Source organism: Sminthopsis crassicaudata, chromosome 4 (assembly GCF_048593235.1).
Source record: "Sminthopsis crassicaudata isolate SCR6 chromosome 4, ASM4859323v1, whole genome shotgun sequence".
Classification (NCBI taxonomy): Eukaryota; Metazoa; Chordata; class Mammalia; order Dasyuromorphia; family Dasyuridae; genus Sminthopsis; species Sminthopsis crassicaudata.
This window is the reverse complement of record NC_133620.1, coordinates 194,041,068-194,059,484: the sequence shown is the minus strand read 5'-3', so window position 1 is coordinate 194,059,484 and position 18,417 is coordinate 194,041,068. Positions and strand designations below refer to the sequence as shown.

The window sequence follows — 18,417 nt, the reverse complement described above, 5'->3', positions numbered from 1 at the left end:
CATCTTCCTGAGTCCATATCTGGCCTCAGACTCTTATTATATATGTTTATATAATAGTTATTAATTATATATAATTATTAAAATTATTATTATTTTGATTTTCTAAATTTGGGTGGGAGAAAGATATCAATAATTTTAAAATCTTAATTGGTTAACTTTAATCACTTGAATTTGAGTATTTTGAAGTTCTTTTAATAATTTGATCATTTCATGGGCTTGTTTTCCAATTGTTCTGTAGAGTCCACAATTGTGTTTTATACAATGATAAACCTGTTGTTAGCTGTCTTATTGATTTTGACTTCTGTTATGTTATTTCCCTCTTTTAAAAGTATCCTTTAATTCTAATTTCAATTCCTTTCTGCCTGTATCTACCTACCAAAAAATCCCATTTGAGAGACACTGAAAGGCTGGCCTGCTTCAAAATTTCTTCCTTATCAGCCTAAAAAATCCCTAACACCTTGATTGACTCTGCTGAGCTAGACAATAGCAGTAAAGTTATCTCTGGAAAACTATAGTTAAAATAAATACCTGTTACTTCAGTGAAACCACCTCTTCTCCTGGCACATTAGGCCATGAAATTGTTTGTTTATAATATAATAATAGTTGAGAATTTGGACTCTGAAAGGCTCAGCCATAGAACAGGTTGGTTTCAATGACAGAGGACAAATGTACACAACCTTGGATGGTAAAAGGCAAGCATAAATGTATCCGATCACAGAAGAATTTGTTCTGGCCATGATGGAACAAACAATGACAAAGACAATGGATGGGAGAAAGTGAGAAAGAACACAATTCTGATTCTAAATCTAATGAAGGGATAAGGAGATGATCATTTTGATAATACACACAATGGTTTGTTCTTGTTTTAAAATTATTTCAGTCATATCCTACTCCATATACCTCCATTTGGGATTTTCTTCACAAAAATATTGGAGTAATTAGCCATTTTCTTCTCCAACTCATTTTACAGATGAGGAAACTGAGTCAAACAGCTTAAGTGACTTGCTCGGGGTCACATAGCTAGTATGTGTCTGAGGTCGGAGTTGAGTTCAGGCCTTCCTGACTCCATGCCTGACATTCTATCCACTTCACCATTTCACACAATGATCATAACAAAAGAATTCTAAAAGTAATTCAAAATCAAATGGTTGTAAAACCAATTTTTACTCAAGAGAATAGATAATGAGAGCTATCTGCCTCCTCTTATGAGCCTGAGGAACTATGGTGGCAGCATGCTACAATAGGCTTTCAGAAATAATCATTGTCTCATCTATTTTTGTTACAAGGGAAAATTTAATTTCATAGGAATAGAAAGGAAGGAAATAGGAGTAGGGGGAACTACCTATATATGAAAATTATTGTGATATAAAAACAAGACACTAATAAAAGTTTTTTTTTAAAAAAAAGAAAAAAGACATTATTATAGGAGTAAAAAAAGAGAATCATTAAAAAACAAGTTTAGGGGGCAGCTAGGTGGCACAGTGGATAGAGCACCAGCCCTGAATTCAGGAGGACCTGAGTTCAAATCTGGTCTCAGACACTTAACACTTCCTAGCTGTGTGGGCAAGTCACTTAACCCCAGCCTCAGGGTGGGGAGGTGGGGGTGGGAAACAAGTTAAAAAAAAAAAAAAAAAAAAAACTAGTTAGTCATTGTTAAATTTTAAATAAGTATAATCAATAAAATACTGTCATTTGATACCTGTGGCATGAAGATCCACACATTTGTGAGATAAACGCAGAAAGGTGCAACCACGCTTCCTATACGGCACATCATGCTACCACTTCCTACAGCAAGAGACCTAAAAGTTTCAAGAAATGTTAAAGAAATCAAGAGCACAGAAAGTAGCAGATAAAATACAGAACATTGAATATTTATGGAAGAATATTTAAACATTGCTGAATTTCATAGGTGGAAATAGAATACAAGCCAAACCACACTGATATATGGATTTCCCTCAACTCACACTGTTAATGGGCCCCTCAGACACTTTCAAAATAAGTTATTTAGTAGTTGCTGTGGTCAGAAAGATTTATCACCTGGTGACCTGACAATGAGCCACTAAGAACTCAGCTAGGCTGAGCCGTGGCCTGTATATTTACAATGGGCCCATGCTTAAAGTGGCTCTGGTTTGATAGGGATGGTCCGAACTCACATACCATTAGCATAGCTTCACTGAGGCCCCAAAGAGCCTTCCACGGGCTGGAAAAAGGAGGACGTTAGTGGAAGAAAGGACACATGCTAGAAATATTAGATTACTTCAATCCAGAAGGAGTTTTAAAATGAGATGTTTTCAAGAATATTGATATGAAACAAAGTCAATGCATGAGGTTTTACAACTGCAGAAGTCACAGTTTACACAAATGACAGGTAACTGAAAAGTTGTACATAAATTTGATTTTTTTTTCATGTCAAGCAGTATTAAACTGTGTGATCATCATCTAAGAAAAACCTTAGTAAGTTGTTTTTTGGTTTTTGTTTTTTTTCCTGTAAGGCAAGAAGAACTTCTTGTAAAGTTATATCACTCCCTAATAAATACTATTTCACAAATTCAAGTATTCTCATATTGACTTTTTCTTGAAGTAGGATGCACTTCTAATTGAAAAGAGACTACCAGCTTTTCTAAAATTCATACTAGCTGCCATTTCAATAAATATTTTATAAATGTTGGTGGACATGATGCTTTGAAATTTGCAAAGCATGTCCCAAGTTGACCTCATAATAATTCTGAAAAAGCTACTCTCACTATCCCCAGTTTATAGATGAAAAGACTGAGGCTTGAAGAGAGAAATGAAGTGATTTGCCCATGATCAAGTATCTAGTTATGTGGTCAGGGCAGAAATCAAACAACCTATCTTCCTGTATTTAATTTCGGCACACCATCTTCTATAGCCGCACATCACAACTATGAGTAATACACATCCACGCCTGTGGTTTAGGGCAATCTCTTTTCTCCTCAGCCAATGGATTTAGAAAGTACCCCACAAAAAGAATTTTTGTAATTTGTAAATATCTACTTTTGGTTCCAGAATTAGGTCTTTTCTCATTAAAGGTGAATGGGAGACAGGTAGGTGGCCCGGTAGATAAAGCACTAACTCTGGAATAAGAAGGAACTGAGGTCAAATCCAGACCCAAACACTTTATACTTACTAACCATATGACCCTGGACAAGTCACCTAACCCCAATTGCCTTGCCAAAACAACAACAAAAAAGGTCAGTGGGTTTCCATATCTCTCCCACCCCCTTTCCTGCCCATAGTCATATCTAGGTTAATAAATGATGTCTAAGGGCCTCTAAATATAAGGAGTTCTAGCACCATTGGCATCTACTTTTATCTAGATAAAGGATTAGCCAACTGTACCCCACTGGTTTTTGTACAACCCACATCAAAAAAAGGCTTCTACATTTAAGGTCATAGAACAGCAGTGACATATCATGAGAAAACAAACTTGTGATATATGAGATATAAGCAGTCATAGGATATTGGGATTTAAAACTAAAAGAGGCCCAAGACAATTGAAATCTTAAGAGTTGTTTAGGATTGTGCACACCTTCAAAAAGTGATATGTTTCAAAATACTTTTTTTTAGTTTTTCAACGCCAATGAACTGTAATTGGTACTTAGCATAATGTCTGGCACATAGTAGGTGCTTAATAAATGTTTATTGATCAATAACCACAATCTCAGAGTTCCAATATACCAGAATTTCTTTGGCCTTAGGCTCTCCTTCTATAAAGAAGATAACTGGAACTTCTATGTACTCAATAGCCAATTAAACAAGTGGTACCTAACTGTGATGTCCACTAACGTCCTCTTCCAATATCCTGTGGAGTGGAAGTGATCATTCTGTAATGCCCTATTGAGTGACTTACTAAGTGAAAAGGTTGGGACTCTAGGTCTGACCACTAGGGTGGCTATCATCTGCCATCATTTGGCAACAAGCCAAGTGAAATTCAAAAAGGCTCATCTCCACCTTAGCCAGGGTGGGAGAATAACAAAATTTTAGTCACAATAATTCACTTTTTGAGGTACAGGACAGTTGCTTTCTGCAACAGGGAAGGCAGTACCCACAAACAAATTATATATCCTTGAAGTATCAAAGAACGTACAACAGTAACAGGAAAACAGGAAGATAAATTGCCAACTCTTACCTTATGAATGTTGGATAAAGCTCTGCAGTATACAGGTAAATGAGACCAAATGCAATGCCAATGGCAAATTTTCCTGCCATATTTGCTATAACATTCAAAACATTGCAACGCTGTAGAAACAAGGCAGATGTGTTATTCTAAGGGGTTTGCAATGTACTTTGGATTCATTATCTTCTTTGAAGCTCATTATAATCTTGAAAGATGAGTATTATGGGTATTGGTCCTCCATTTTATGGATGAAGAAACTGACAGAGAACCCAATTCACATTATAACTAACAAGTATTAAGAGCAGGGACCCTAACCCAAGGATTTCCTAACCCCCAGTATGCTTTCTGTCTCTTTATTCATACTGTCACCATCCCAGTGATACCTATAGCCTGGGGGCAGCTAAATGATGAAATGAATAGAGTACCATATCAGAAGGCAAAATGACTTCACTTCACATCTTGCCTCAAGTACTTACTAGCCTTGTAACAAGTCACTTAAACTGTTTTCCTCAATTTTCTTATCAGTAAAATGAGGCTAATAATGCTCCTACTTCACAGGATTATTGTGTAGATCAAATGAGATGATATGTGTAAAGCACTTAGCACAGTGCCTAGCACGTAGTAGGCACTTAATAAATGTTTACTCTTTCCCTCCCCTGTGCAAACCTTCATCATTATCTCACTAAAGTAAAAGCTTCCTACCTAATTTCCCTTTTTTCCCTCTCTCCAGTGCCCCCTTTGCACCACTTTGAAATGATTTTCCTCCTCTGCTCAAAAATCCTCAGTGGCTTCTTACTAACTTTAGGAAACTATATCTACTCAGATGGGCATGTTAGGCTCAAAGCAGCTTAAAATACATTTCCAGCTTTATTCCCTTTCTCGAGAACTACATTCCAAAGAAACTAGACCTTGTTCTCATTCAGCATGCTCCCACTGGTCAAAGAACATTTCATTGATGTAGTAAATTCTCTCTGACCCAGAATATTCTCTTTACTCATTCCTCCTGCTCACCTACCAGTGCTCTTCATTTAAGGAATATCAAAGATAACCGTTCTTCTTGTTCTCCTAAATGCATTTTCTTAGCATTCAAATTTTCTTAGAGCTCTCTGGCTCTCTCCTTTGTTTCTTTCTTTTAATAGTATTTTATTTTTCCAATACATATAAAGATAGTTTTCAACATTCACCTTTACGAAACCTAATGTTTCGAATTTTTTCTCCTTCCTTCTCTCCTTCTCAAGTCATTTAGCAATCCAATATAGGTTAAATAAGTACAATTCTTCTAAACATATTTCCATACTTGTCATGCTGCACAAGAGAAAGCAAATTAAAATAGGAGAAAAAGATGAGAAATGTGAAAAAAAAACCACAAGCAAACAAACAACAAGAACAAAAAGATGAAAATACGCTGCTTTGATCCACATTCAGTTCTCTCTCTCGATGTGGATAGCACTTCCCATCACACATCTTGGAAAATCTGGCTCACTCCTCTGCCCCTAATACATTCTATTCAGGATTATACTTGTTTGTTTATATGGTGTGTTCCTCCTCATGCAGCTAAGTGGCACAGTGGATAGAATGCCAGACCTGGAATTAGGAAACCTCATTTTTCCAAATCCAAATCTGGTCACTTAATACCTGTGTGATTCTGGACAGGTCACTTAATTCTGTTTGTGTCAGTTTCCTTATCTGGAAAATGAACAAGAAAAGGAAAATACTCCAGTTTCTTTGCTAAGAAAAGTGCAAATGGGGTCACCCAAGAGTAAGAAAAGGAAATGGCAAACCATTCCAGTATTTTCACTAAAATAACCTGAAAAAAAGCTATCACTCTTTGTATTTCTCACATCCACACATAGTAAGCACTTGTACGTAATTTTTTATTCAATAGGGAACCAAAATACATCCTTGGATGTATTTAAGTAATCTGGGAAATGCATTTGTTCTCTCAAACATGAAGGCATTTCCACTGCAGTATATCCTACTTTTGCTGATCTAAAAGGCTTCTAAAAAGTCACAGAGTCCCAGGCCCACCACAATACAAATTTGGGGCAATTCATTCAATATTTGTGGGCCTCTGTTTCCCCATTTGTGAAACAGCAGCAATATTACACTTAGGTGGCACAGTAGGTGGGCCTTGGACCTGGAATCAGAAAGAACTGAGTTCAAATCCAGCCTCAGACATTTCTTAGTTGTGTGATCCTACGTAAGTCACTTCACTTCTGTCTGCTTCAGTTCCCTTATCTATAATACATAGCATCTACATTCCAGGGTTGTTGTGATGATAAAGTAAAATATTATTCATAAAATGCTTTGCAAGCTATACATATGCTGCACATATGTATAGCTTAAAAAACTGTATGTATCATTATTATTATTATATTTACTAGTGTTTCAAGGCACCTATCTTTGCCCTAAAGTATAGTGAATTAAACTAGGATGTATTTTGTTTTGAGAAGGTGAAAGAATCACAAGACTGCTTGAGACAATTAGAGATACCGAAGTGACACAAAGTCAGTGCTAAAAAGCATGGCCCTATATAAGTGATTTCCTAGGAAGACAGAAAGTCTTGAGAACTTGGAAGAAAATATTATCAATTGGAATTCAAGTAAAATGAACAGTCTAAAAGTCTCATATTAAAAACGTTACAACTATACTTGGATCATCAGTCAGTATGATTCTATCTCCAAAAGAAAAATTCCTGATAATATTCCCTATCAATCAATCAACAAGCACTAATTAAATGCTTACTATATGCTAGGAACTGTGTGAGTTGCTATAGTCACTCACCAAAAACAAAACAAAACAAAAAAAGTAGATACCAAATAAATAAAGGAGTTAAATGGAGTGTATTTTGGAAAGGAGGGAGGTAGTAGGTAAGGGCATCAGGAAAAGTCAGTGCAAAAGTATCCAGCTTGGAGATAGACTATTATGTTTGAGGAGTATTTATCAGTTTGATTGGATTGTAGATTCAAAGAAGCTGAAGATACACAGTGAGCTGGAAAAGATAGGTTGGGCATTTGTTGTGATGCTCTTTAAAAGCAAAACATAGTTTATAGTTTACCCTAAAGACAATAGGGAGTCATTGCAGTTGATTGAATAAGAGGAATAATAGGGTCAGACTTGGGCTAATGAAAAATCACTTTAGCAGCTGGGTTTGGAACTTCCTAGATTTGGACAATTTCATTGTAGCTATGGAATAACAATCATTTTGTAGGGGAAACAAAGAGAACATATTTCTCGATATTGAAGGATAAGGCCTTCTTTAACTCCCTATTACCTTCAAAATAAAATATTCATTTCCCTAGGGCATATAATACCTTCTAAACCTCTCAACCTCTCTTCCTAGTCTATTTGAAATTGTTCCCTCTCATGTACTCTATAGTCTAACCAAACTGGACTGCTACCCATTCTTCTATGGATATTTCATTTCTCACCTCTACCATAACTTCCACCTACAACAAATTCAGTCCTTCAAATTTGCCTCTCTGAAGCCTCTTCCTCCTTCAAAGTTCAATATAAGAATCACTTCCTTTCCTGTTTCCCCAGAATGTTTTTCTTTCACTGAACAGGTTTTCTTGTATTTATTTATCTGTGTACATGTGTACTAGCCAATAGACTAAAAGTTTCTTGAAAGCAGGAACTATTTCAATTTTATCTTTGTCTTTCTAATGCTTGGCACTTCATAAATATTTTTAAATAAATGAACTTCAATCCTGCTATCAATGTGTTATATTTAAATCTCAAGTAATTTGGCTTCCAAAAAATTCCAGAATCATTTAGAATTATTAGATCATGTTATTAGGTCATGTATTTCTAATGTCTACTAAATGCTGACTCTATTTCTTGATAAGCACAGTAGCTATCTCTAAAACATTCACAATCCCTTGATAATATCTATTATTGAATATGGAAAGAAAAAAAGCTCATGCTTATAAACCCACTTATTTTCTCAATATACACAACAAAAAATAAGCATTTATATAGTGCCTGCTGGGTACCAGGCACCATGCAAAGTGGTGCTAATATAAATATTATTCAATTGATCTTCACAACAACCCTGTGAGGTAGATGTTATTACTCTATAGCTAAAGAAACCAAGGCAAAGTTCCAATGATCGTGTGATGAACAAAACCCAGAGAGAGTACTGTGGGAACTGAGTGTGCTCACAATATAGCATTTTCACTCTTTTTGTTATTTGCTTGCATTTTGTTTTCTTTCTCATTTTTTTTTCCTTTTTGATCTGATTTTTCTTATGCAGCAAGATAATTATATATACATATTTATTCAATTTAACATGTTTAACATATATTGTATTACTTGCCATCTAGGAGATGGAGGAAAGGGGAAGAAATCTGGAACACAAAGTTTTGCAAGAGTCATTGTTGAAAAATTATCCATGCATACGTTTTGAAAATAAAAAACTTTAATTAAAAAAACAACAAGGCAAACATGTCAAGTGATTTGCCCAGGATCAAAAGTTAGTAAGTAAATGTCTAAGTCAGATTTGAATTTAGTTCTTTCTAACTCTACATCTGGCACTCTATCCGAATGATAGATATTTTCTGGAAAATAAATTTAAGATAGTGGTTCTCCAAGTACAACATATGTTTCCCTAGTTGAGCCAAGAAATTCTAGATGTTTTTCTATTTCATATGAAAGAAAATTCATAAATAATTTAATGTGAAATTTACTTAGCATAGTCTAAGTATTGTGGGTTTTTTAAAATAAACAAAACACATCTAATATATGTATACATTCACCTCAAAATACACTAGACCTTGAATTAACAAAGAACTCTCATGTCACAGAAAGGGAATTGTGGCTGTGACAGCCACCCACTTCTCTTGTAGTTCCAATTTAAACATTCATCCTCTCAGCAAAGAATTCTGGGCATTGAACCAAGAAAAGTTAAGAGAACCAGTGATTTAGGATAACAATCAACTCACCTGGGGGATCAGCATAATCATGGCACAAATCAGGGCACTACTGATAAGAAATGGTGTGAGAGTATTTCTTCTTCCAATTTTGTCCATTCCAATGCAAGCAATAACATAAGCAGGAAGTTCCACAGCACCTGGCAGTGGGAAATTTAGCAAACTGTAATGTAAGATGAAGGCAGCTACATGGCACAGTAGAGTGCCAGGTCTAGAGTCAGAAAGCCCCAAATTCAAATCTAATCTCAGATACTTCCTAAGGTCTAGGTCTATGACTCCGGGCAAGTCATCTAACCCAATTTGCCTCAGTTTCCTCATCCATAAAATGAACTGAAGAAGGAAATGGCAAATCAATTCAGGATCTTTTTGAAGAAAACTTTACATGGGGTCAAACAGAGCCAGACACATCTGAAATGACTAAAAAATAAGGACAAGAAGGTAAGCTTTTATTTGTCAAAAAGAGAAAAGAAGCTAAAGTTTCCATCCATGTAGAAGAAAGGTGGTATAGTTGGAAGAATTCTTGATTTGGCATCAAAGCATCAGGATTCACATTTTACTATATGTCTATCTAACTTTACTACTTTTTCTGTTAACCTTAAATAAGTCAATCTTTCTGGACTTCACTTTCCCCATCTGTAAAGTGAATGAGTGAATCTTGATAAATCTGAGGATTCTTCCCAGCTCTGTGACTGCCATAAAATGAAGAACCATTCTGAATCTATTTTTAACTGGATTCACTTTTATGTAGGCCACTGGCTATAGTCCCATTGTCTTTTTGACCTTTTTGCAAACATTGATTCTGGAATAATAATCATATCCTTAAAAAAGACATCCCCTAGACTTACAGATGTCCTGCCTATAATTTAACAAAGGTTATAAATAAGGATAGCATTTTCGTGGGAAAATAAATTCTGACTACAAAACAAACCCTTCAATCCTAGGATTTCCAAATGAATCTTTCCAAAGGGACTCCTGCTCTCCCCCTCATCCCTCTTGCCCAATACCACAATGGAAAAAAAAAAAAAAAGTACTGGTATGAAACCCTTCAAGCAATTTAGTTTAGCTGGGAGCTAACTTATAAATGTTTCTTTAAAACAACTTTGATAGTACAGTAGATATCAAGTCTGGCAATAGGAAGACTCATCTTCCTGAGTTTAAATTTGATCTCAGACTAGCTATGTAATTCCAGGCTAAGTCACTTAATCTTGTTTGCCTCAGTTTCCTCATCCATAAAATGAACTGGGAGAAGGAAATGGCAAACCACTCTAGTATCTTTGCCAAAATCCCAAATGGAGTCGCAAAGAGTCAGACACAAATGAAAAATAACAAGAATAATTTTTATAGCATTATTCAGTCATAAGCTAGGAGCTCCCATTTTACAGAGAACTAATTCAGAGACTGTGACTCATCCAGGATCATACATTCAGGAAATGAGGACTCAGATTCAGCATTTCTGAATCCTAGTCCAAACCTCTTTACCTCCATGATATTAATTCAAAGAAAGAAATTCAGGAATTTTTGGATAACAAAGATAGCCAAGCACCAGAATATTTAGCCAGAGGTTGTTGCTGAAACTCTTCCTTCAATGGTCTTTCGTTAATAAAAATAGCTAGCATTCATATAGTATATTAAGGTTAGCAAAGCACTTAAATAAGTATCTTACTTTATCTTCACAATAACCCTGGGAGCTATGTTCTATTACCTTCATTTTACCAAAGGGGAAACTGAGGCTTAGACAGGTTAATCGATTGGCCCAGGTTCATCTAGCTAATAAGCACCTGAGGCTGGATTTGAATTTAGGTCTTATTAACTCCAGGAGGCCCAGTGCTCCATTCACTGTGCTACTAAACTGAAAGAGATTTGTTCGTACACTATCTGTATTTCAAAACAAAAGTTTTGGGGTTGTGTGTGTGTTTGTGTGTTTGTGTGTGTGTGTGTCTGTGAGTGTGTGTGTGTGTGTGTGTGTGTGTGTATGTGAATGTGTTAGTAAAGGCAATGTGAGAGGAAAAGGGGGAAAAAAGGGAGAGGGTGGAGAAGAGGAGAAGGTTTTAGATAATATAATCATGGCTGCCTTATATTATAATTATTTGTGCACATATTTTAGTCCTCATACTAGAAAGCCAAACTAAAGGCCAAAAGCCATAGTGACTAATGATTACTAAATTATATTAACTGAATAAATAAAAATAGAATTATTAACCATTTTAAAGAATTTGTTCCCAAAAAAACTGTCTTAGCAGCAAAAGATTAATATTTGAGGGTCCTAAACAAATACTGAAGACTGACCCTTTATTTTTTGTTAGTAGGGAGTTACAATTAAGTAGGGAGGAGACAGAGAAAAGCATGTATTAAACACCTATTACATACCGAGCACCATATTGAGTGCTTTATAAATATTATTATCTCATGTTATTCTCACAACAACCCAGGTTGTAAGCATCTGGGGGTGGGTCTGAACACAATTCTTCCTGACTCCAAGCCCCAGTGCTGTATTCATTCATTGCATAATTGCCAGAAGAATATATTCAGAAACAAATGTGACATAAAAATAAAATCCATTAATAAAAAATAAGAAAATATTGGAAGGTACCCTTCAATGTTTTTTAGTTTTTAAAAAAATACCTTCTAAGATCCTTTCATTCAAAGAGACAAAAAACAATGCGTTGAAGCACTGATAAATCAATTTGGTCTTTCCACTTAGGGTTTTGAACCCTGATAACATTTTCAATCATTTCCACAAATTTGGTAGTGACCTGCAGCTTTTGTGAAAAGAAATTAATCATTTTACTCTGAAAAATGGGAATATAATCACAACACATCCTGAGATTATCAAAGATATCCCACTGTACCAAATACCAGGTTCAAATTTCAGGGGACTTAAGATGGAAAGTGTCAATTGCATTGAGAGAGAAAATTATGGAGACTCAATGTAAATGAATCAAAACACAGTATTTTCACCCTTTTTGTCTGTTTTCTTTTCCCTTTTTCTTTTGGTCTTTTTTTTGTGGTAGAGTATGACAAATATGGAAATATGTTTAAAAGTATTACACATATTTAACCTATGTCGGATTGCTTGTTGTTTTGGGAAATGGGAGAGGTAAGGAAGGGAGAGGGAGAAAAATTTTGTAATGCAAAGTTTTACAAAAATGAATGTTAAAAACTATCTTTACAGCATTTGAAAAAAAAATATTATTGGAGAAAAAATAAAATACTATTGGAGGAAAAATACAAATGGTTGTGATTCTTTAGTCCTCTATATCTAAGCAATTTCAGAAAAATGAATTTCTAATCTATAATTTCAAAGCTTCATATATTATACATAAATTGGGGAAAACAATATTGACTACAATCTTTGTTCAACAATATGCATGAAGGCAAAAACATTGGATGTTACAATATATAAAACAAAATAATTTATATTCAGTTTTTTTAAGAATTTTGGTGATTACATGGAAAGTGCTTGATCTTCTGGGGATGTATGCCACTAACCAATATAGCAGAGGTCTTCTCCTTTTCTTCCTATTCCTTGACATTTTGGTTTTAGGAGTTGTTGTGTTTTTTTGGGGGGAGGGGTCTGTGAGGCAACTGGGAGTAAGTAAATTGTCCAGGGTCACACAACTCAGGTCTTCCTGACTTAGGGCTGCTATCAACTGTGTCACCTAGCTATCCCTATTCTTTGACTTTGAAAGTTGGAGAGGGCTTTCCTGGTGATAACCCCATAAAACACTTCTATTACCAGTTTAGAAAAGAAACTGAAGTTCTGAGAGGATGATTAAATTGGTCACAGTCACAGAGTTCAGTGTCTGAGCTGGGATCCAACACAAGTCTCTATAGCACTTCCCAAATTAATTCTGAAGCAGAGATGGACCATCTCTTACAAATTTGGTGGTTCATCCATTTCTTGGACAAAGGAATCCAGTAATTATTTTATCTTAAAAGGCTATCCGTATAGTCCTCATATAGAAAACAATCATATTTATGACAATAAACCTAATAACTTGTGAAGAAGAGAGCCATCTGCATTCAAAAAAAGGACTATGGGGATTGAAAGTGGATCACAACAGTATTTTCACCTTTTTGTTGTTGCTTGCTTGCTTTTTTTCTTTCTCATTTTTTTTCCTTTTTGATCTGATTTTTCTTGTGCAGCACGATATATGTGGAATATATATAAAAGAGATGCATATGTTTAACATATACTGGCTTACTTGTTGTCCAGGGGAGGAATGGAGAAAGGAGGGAAAAATTTTGGAACACAAGGTTTTGCAAGGGTGAATGCTAAAAACTGCCTTTGCACATATTCTAAAAATAAAAAGCTATTGTTAAAAAAAAAAAACTAATAAACCAAGAAGAAAATAATAATTGGGATTCAAGATTGTTCATGGAAAATCCACAATACAAATAAACCTTCCCACAGTCAAGAATGCATCATAGCAAATACAGAAAATTAGGATTGCTAAATTTTCAACGATTTACAAATATGTAATTTTGTCTCAATTGGAACTTTTTATGCTGAGGGCTCTAATAGTAACTTTGGAAGCAATTCTACCATGTTGTTACAATGAAATAAAATGTGCCACATATTCAATAACATGATAACATATAATTTTATCTACTGCACTTTGGCAGGAAAAAGTGAAAATGTTATTTTACTAGCTAAATGGCTAAAGTAAAAAATAAATAGTATTTCTGAGAGCAGATAGATGTCACAATAATGTGGTTAGCAGTCATGTTCCTGAATAAAAGGAAATGATACTGTACTATACATATCTGTTGAAATTCCCAAGTGTTTACTTGTCAAGTAACTGTCACCATAAAATAGTTCAGTATTTACCTATGAGGAAGAGGTTTAAATATTCATTGCCTCCCAGGTTAACAGAACTCAAAGAAAATACATAATATCCCAAACTGCCAGTAAACCAAATGAGCCAGACTGTGAGGGTCCTTCTTGCAATATTCCGGTTATAAAATAGATGAAGAATATTATGACTTTTTGTTCCAGACACAACAGTTCCAGTGGTGGTACCAATGTCATTTCCATTGTTATGTTCCACTAAAAGCAGGTCAGACACATTACAAGGGCTTCTTCCATTCCATTTTGCCATCATATCAATTACTGTCTGTGCTTCTTCATATTTTCCTTCTGAGAGAAGCCAAAATGGTGTTTCAGGCAAAGCCCAGCAGCAGAAGACAAAGGGAAGAGTCGTCACAGAAAGAACAATCTGATAGAGCCACCAAGTTCGAATCAAATATCCCATCAGAGCCACTACCATAATGCCAACCGCAAAAAAGGCATGGACGTGCATAGATGCCCATGTCCGTACTTTAGTACCAGTGAATTCTGTCACATAAACAAATACCACCACCAGATACCCGCTGGCAGCCTGGATGGGGAAAAGAAAGAGAAATTAGTTCAGCTGGCACAGCTTAATAAAGGATTGCCAAGACTCTTTTACTCTAGCAATGGAGAACATCCATTTGCAAATGACATTCACAATGATGTGTTATGTAGGGATAAAAGATAATATGACAACAATTTTTTTAAAATTTTCAAATAGCATTCAGTCCTCTTTCTCCTAAATTACTTGCAAATAACATTCAAGTTTCTCCTTTCTCCTTAATTATCCATATTGTGCTTTTTTTACACAATTATCCTCTCATCTATTCTCTTTAATTCCCTCCCTTCTGTTTACTTAGTAATTCTCTTTGCAGGACATGCATTATGTTATTCAGTTGTTTCAATCATGGCCAATTCTCCATGCCCCCATTTGAAGTTTTCTTGGCAAAAATGCTGGAATGGTTTGCTATTTCCTTCCCCAGTTCATTTTACAAATGAGGAAATTGAGGTGAACTGGATTAAATGACTTGCCCAGAATCACACAACTAATGTCTGAGGTAAAATTTGAACTGGAGAAAATGAATCTTCCTGACTCAAGGTCCAGCACTCTATATCCTGTACTACCTCGCAGTGTACATAGTCACTAGTAAGGCAAATTAATTTATTAAGTGTCTACTATGTGCAAGGCACTTTGCTAAGCAATGGATACAAAGAGAGGCAAACTGCACAGTTTCTGCTCTTAAAGTTTAAAGTTAATGTAGTTTTAACAACTGTGTACAAACAAGATAGAGACAGGATAAATTAGAAATAAGCTCCAAAGAAAGGCACTAAGTTTGAAGAATGTAGGATTTTTGCTGAGACAGGCAGAAAACTAGGATAAAATCAAGAGGCAGATAAGATGAAGAAGAGTATTCCAAACATGCGGACACCCAGTAAATATGAGGAAAAAGGAGATGAAATATCTACTGCAAGGAACAGCAAGGAGGCCAGTGTCATCTAATCAGATTGGATGACAGGTAAGTGGCACAGTGGATAGGATACTGGGCTTGAAATCAGGAAGATTTATCTTCTTAAATTCAAATCTGGTCTCAAACACTTTCTAGCTGTGTGACCCTGAAAGTCACTTAACCTTGTTTGCCTCAGTTTATTCATTTGTAATCTAAACTAGAGAAGAAAACATCAAACCACTCTACTATCTTTGCCAAGAAAACCCCAAATGAGGTCATGAAGAATCTGATATGACTGACCAACAAAAGACATAAGACTAGAAAGGTAGGAAGGAATCAAGATTTTAAAAGGCAAACACCAATACAAACATTTTATGTTTTATTTGATTCTGGAGGTAATAGATAATTTACTGAATGAGATAGTAGCATGCACTTTCTGGCACACACTTGCCCTTTAACAAGATCATTTGACAGTTGAATAGAGTAAGAAGAGATCCAAGGCAAGGAGATCATCTAGCAAACTAGAATATTTCAGTATTGAAGTGTAAAGAGATGAGGGCTGAGAACAAGGTGATAGGAGTCTTAAAGAAGCAGGCAATATTCAGTAGTTTCAAATATTCAGTTGACTATTGGACATCTCAAAGTAGAAGTCCCATAGACATCTTAAATTTAGAATTTCCAAAACAGAACTCATTCTCCTTCACAACCCTCCCTTCTTCCTAATTTCCCTATTGCTATGAAGATCCTTACTTATGAACCTAGGGGGTCATCCTGGATGAATCTCAGTCATTTTTATTCTTCTTATCCAACTTGTTTCCAAATTATTCTACTTCCACTATCTACCTTGTATAAGTCCACTTCTCTAATATAGGAAAGACAGTGGATGTATCAATTGTTATCAGCCTTCCCAAGTTTAGCTACAAAAGTGAAGAGAGATATAGGATGATGGTTAGTGAGGATGGACAGACCAAATTAGGATTTTTTAATTATGGGGAGACGTGCATTTGTAGGCAAGTAGCCAGCAGACAGAAAGGGATTAAAAATAAGTACTTAATATTTTTTCATTCATTAGCAATATTTAACAAATGCTTTTTCATTCATTCATTTATATACCATTCCCCTCCCTCCATCAGTTCACTGCAAGTAGTCAGAGAACCACAAAATAGCAAAAAGATATAATACGTTTTTGGTAAAGAAATGTTAGAAAACATTTATCTTTTACTTTTAAACAAAATGGTTTAGAATTTATTTTAGCTAGCTTCTTATTAATGATTATTTATATTAATGTCTTTACTATTTTTCTGTCTCTCCACAAATGCAACAAAAGTTTGCTTGTGAGAATGATCATTTTTTCTTCAGTCATTTCAGTTGCATCTGACTCTTTGTGATCCCATTTGGGATTTTCTTGGCAAATACACTAGAGTAATTTGCCATTTCCTTTTCTAGCTCTTTTTACAAGTGAAAAATTAAGGCAAACGGGATTAAGTGACTTGTCCAGGGACACATATTAGTAACTGACTGAGATTGGATTTGAACTCATGTCTTCCTGACTTCACTGTACTACTTAGTTGCTCAGAGGAATAATGAGAAAAACAAATGGACACATTTCATTAACCTTCCCTCTGCTAGCAATTTATTATCCTATAGCCTAGCTCAGAAGGCATTACCATTCACATTTTCTATTAGCTACCTCTTCTTCACTACATCAACTGTCTCCTCCCTCTACTGACTATTTCTTTCTCTAGGCTTAAAAAATTGAATCATTTATGTATCCTACATAAACAAAAATTCACATGAGAATTAAAAAAAAAAAAAGGAGAAAGAGGAAAAGAAACATTTGTTAAGCACCTACTAATTTTCAAGTACCATGTTAAGTGTTTTACAAATATCTTATATGATGCTCCCAACCAATCTAGGAAGTAGATACTATTATGAGACCCAATTTATAATTGAGGAAACTAAAACTTGCCCAAAGTCACACAGCTACTGAGTGTCTGAGACTGGATTTGAATCCTGACTCGTGAGCCATCTCTAACCACTGTACCACCTACCTGCTTCTAAAAAGGATGAGAATATAAGTCAGAAGACTAAGATTTTAATTCTGCCTTATGATTACTTTTGTTTGTGCAGTCAAGTCCATTAATATCTAAATGTTTCCTTTTCTTTATAATGAAGAAATTAAACTTGCACCAAGCTGCTATGAGGAAACCTTTGCAAAGCTTGTAGCAATTTTTATTATTATTGCATCCTACTCATCCTGTACCTTAGGAATATTTTCCTTTTCTTTCATATTTAGTAGCATTAGGAGAATAATAAAAAAACTACCTTTGAATAAAAAGATAAAAAATTATGAAATCATTCCCAAATCTTTTCTCTAAGGTTTAATACTTAATTTGTTTAAACCTTCTTCACTGGGTTTATATATCAATTCTTTAATCATCAGACAGAAACAATGTCAGCCTATTGAGTAACAATTTTTCACTTTAATGAATTCTGTCTTCTAATAGGAACAAACAGAACAATATTTTGCAACAAGAAAAACAAAGATTATTTTCAGTTTATTTGTCATAGACCAAAAGAGTCTGGTGGAAAAAGTTGTGGGAAAAAATGTGGGAAAAGTTTGGTGTGCCTTACAATGACAAAGATCAGGAGAGATTTATACTGAAAAGACTTGAAGACCATCTTGTCCAACCCCCTCATTTTACAGATAAACAAACTGGGATCCAGAGAGATTATTTTGCCCAAGGTTATACAGGTGGTAAGTGGAAGAAATGGGAAGTGAATATAGGTCTGTTGATTGTAAATCCAGCATTCTTTCCATTGTCCCACAAGATATTTGGACCTTGAATCTTAAGTCATCTGTAAATTTACACATATAAGATGAGATGTTTTGTTGTGGGATTTTTTAAGTCCAATTCTTATATTAAACTCTTTTTTTATATATTTTTAACCTTCCACCTTTATTTATTGGAGTTTGTGAATTCTTTTTTTTTTTAATAGTTTTTATTTACCAGATATATACATGGGTAATTTTACAACATTGACAATTGCCAAACCTTTTGTTCT

At 35.0% G+C, this 18,417-nt stretch overlaps 1 protein-coding gene across 1 annotated transcript in view; it reads right to left on the bottom strand.

Moving 5' to 3' along the window:
- Positions 1-18,417, bottom strand: part of SLC22A16 (solute carrier family 22 member 16) — a 69,316-nt gene that overhangs the window by 9,514 nt on the left and 41,385 nt on the right. The window contains exons 4-7 of the mRNA XM_074310107.1: positions 13,901-14,450; positions 9,082-9,209; positions 4,151-4,260; positions 1,700-1,799 (exon numbers count right to left, since the gene is read on the bottom strand). Coding sequence (XP_074166208.1) covers positions 1,700-1,799; positions 4,151-4,260; positions 9,082-9,209; positions 13,901-14,450 — 888 coding nt within the window. The remainder of the gene's footprint in view (positions 1-1,699; positions 1,800-4,150; positions 4,261-9,081; positions 9,210-13,900; positions 14,451-18,417) is intronic.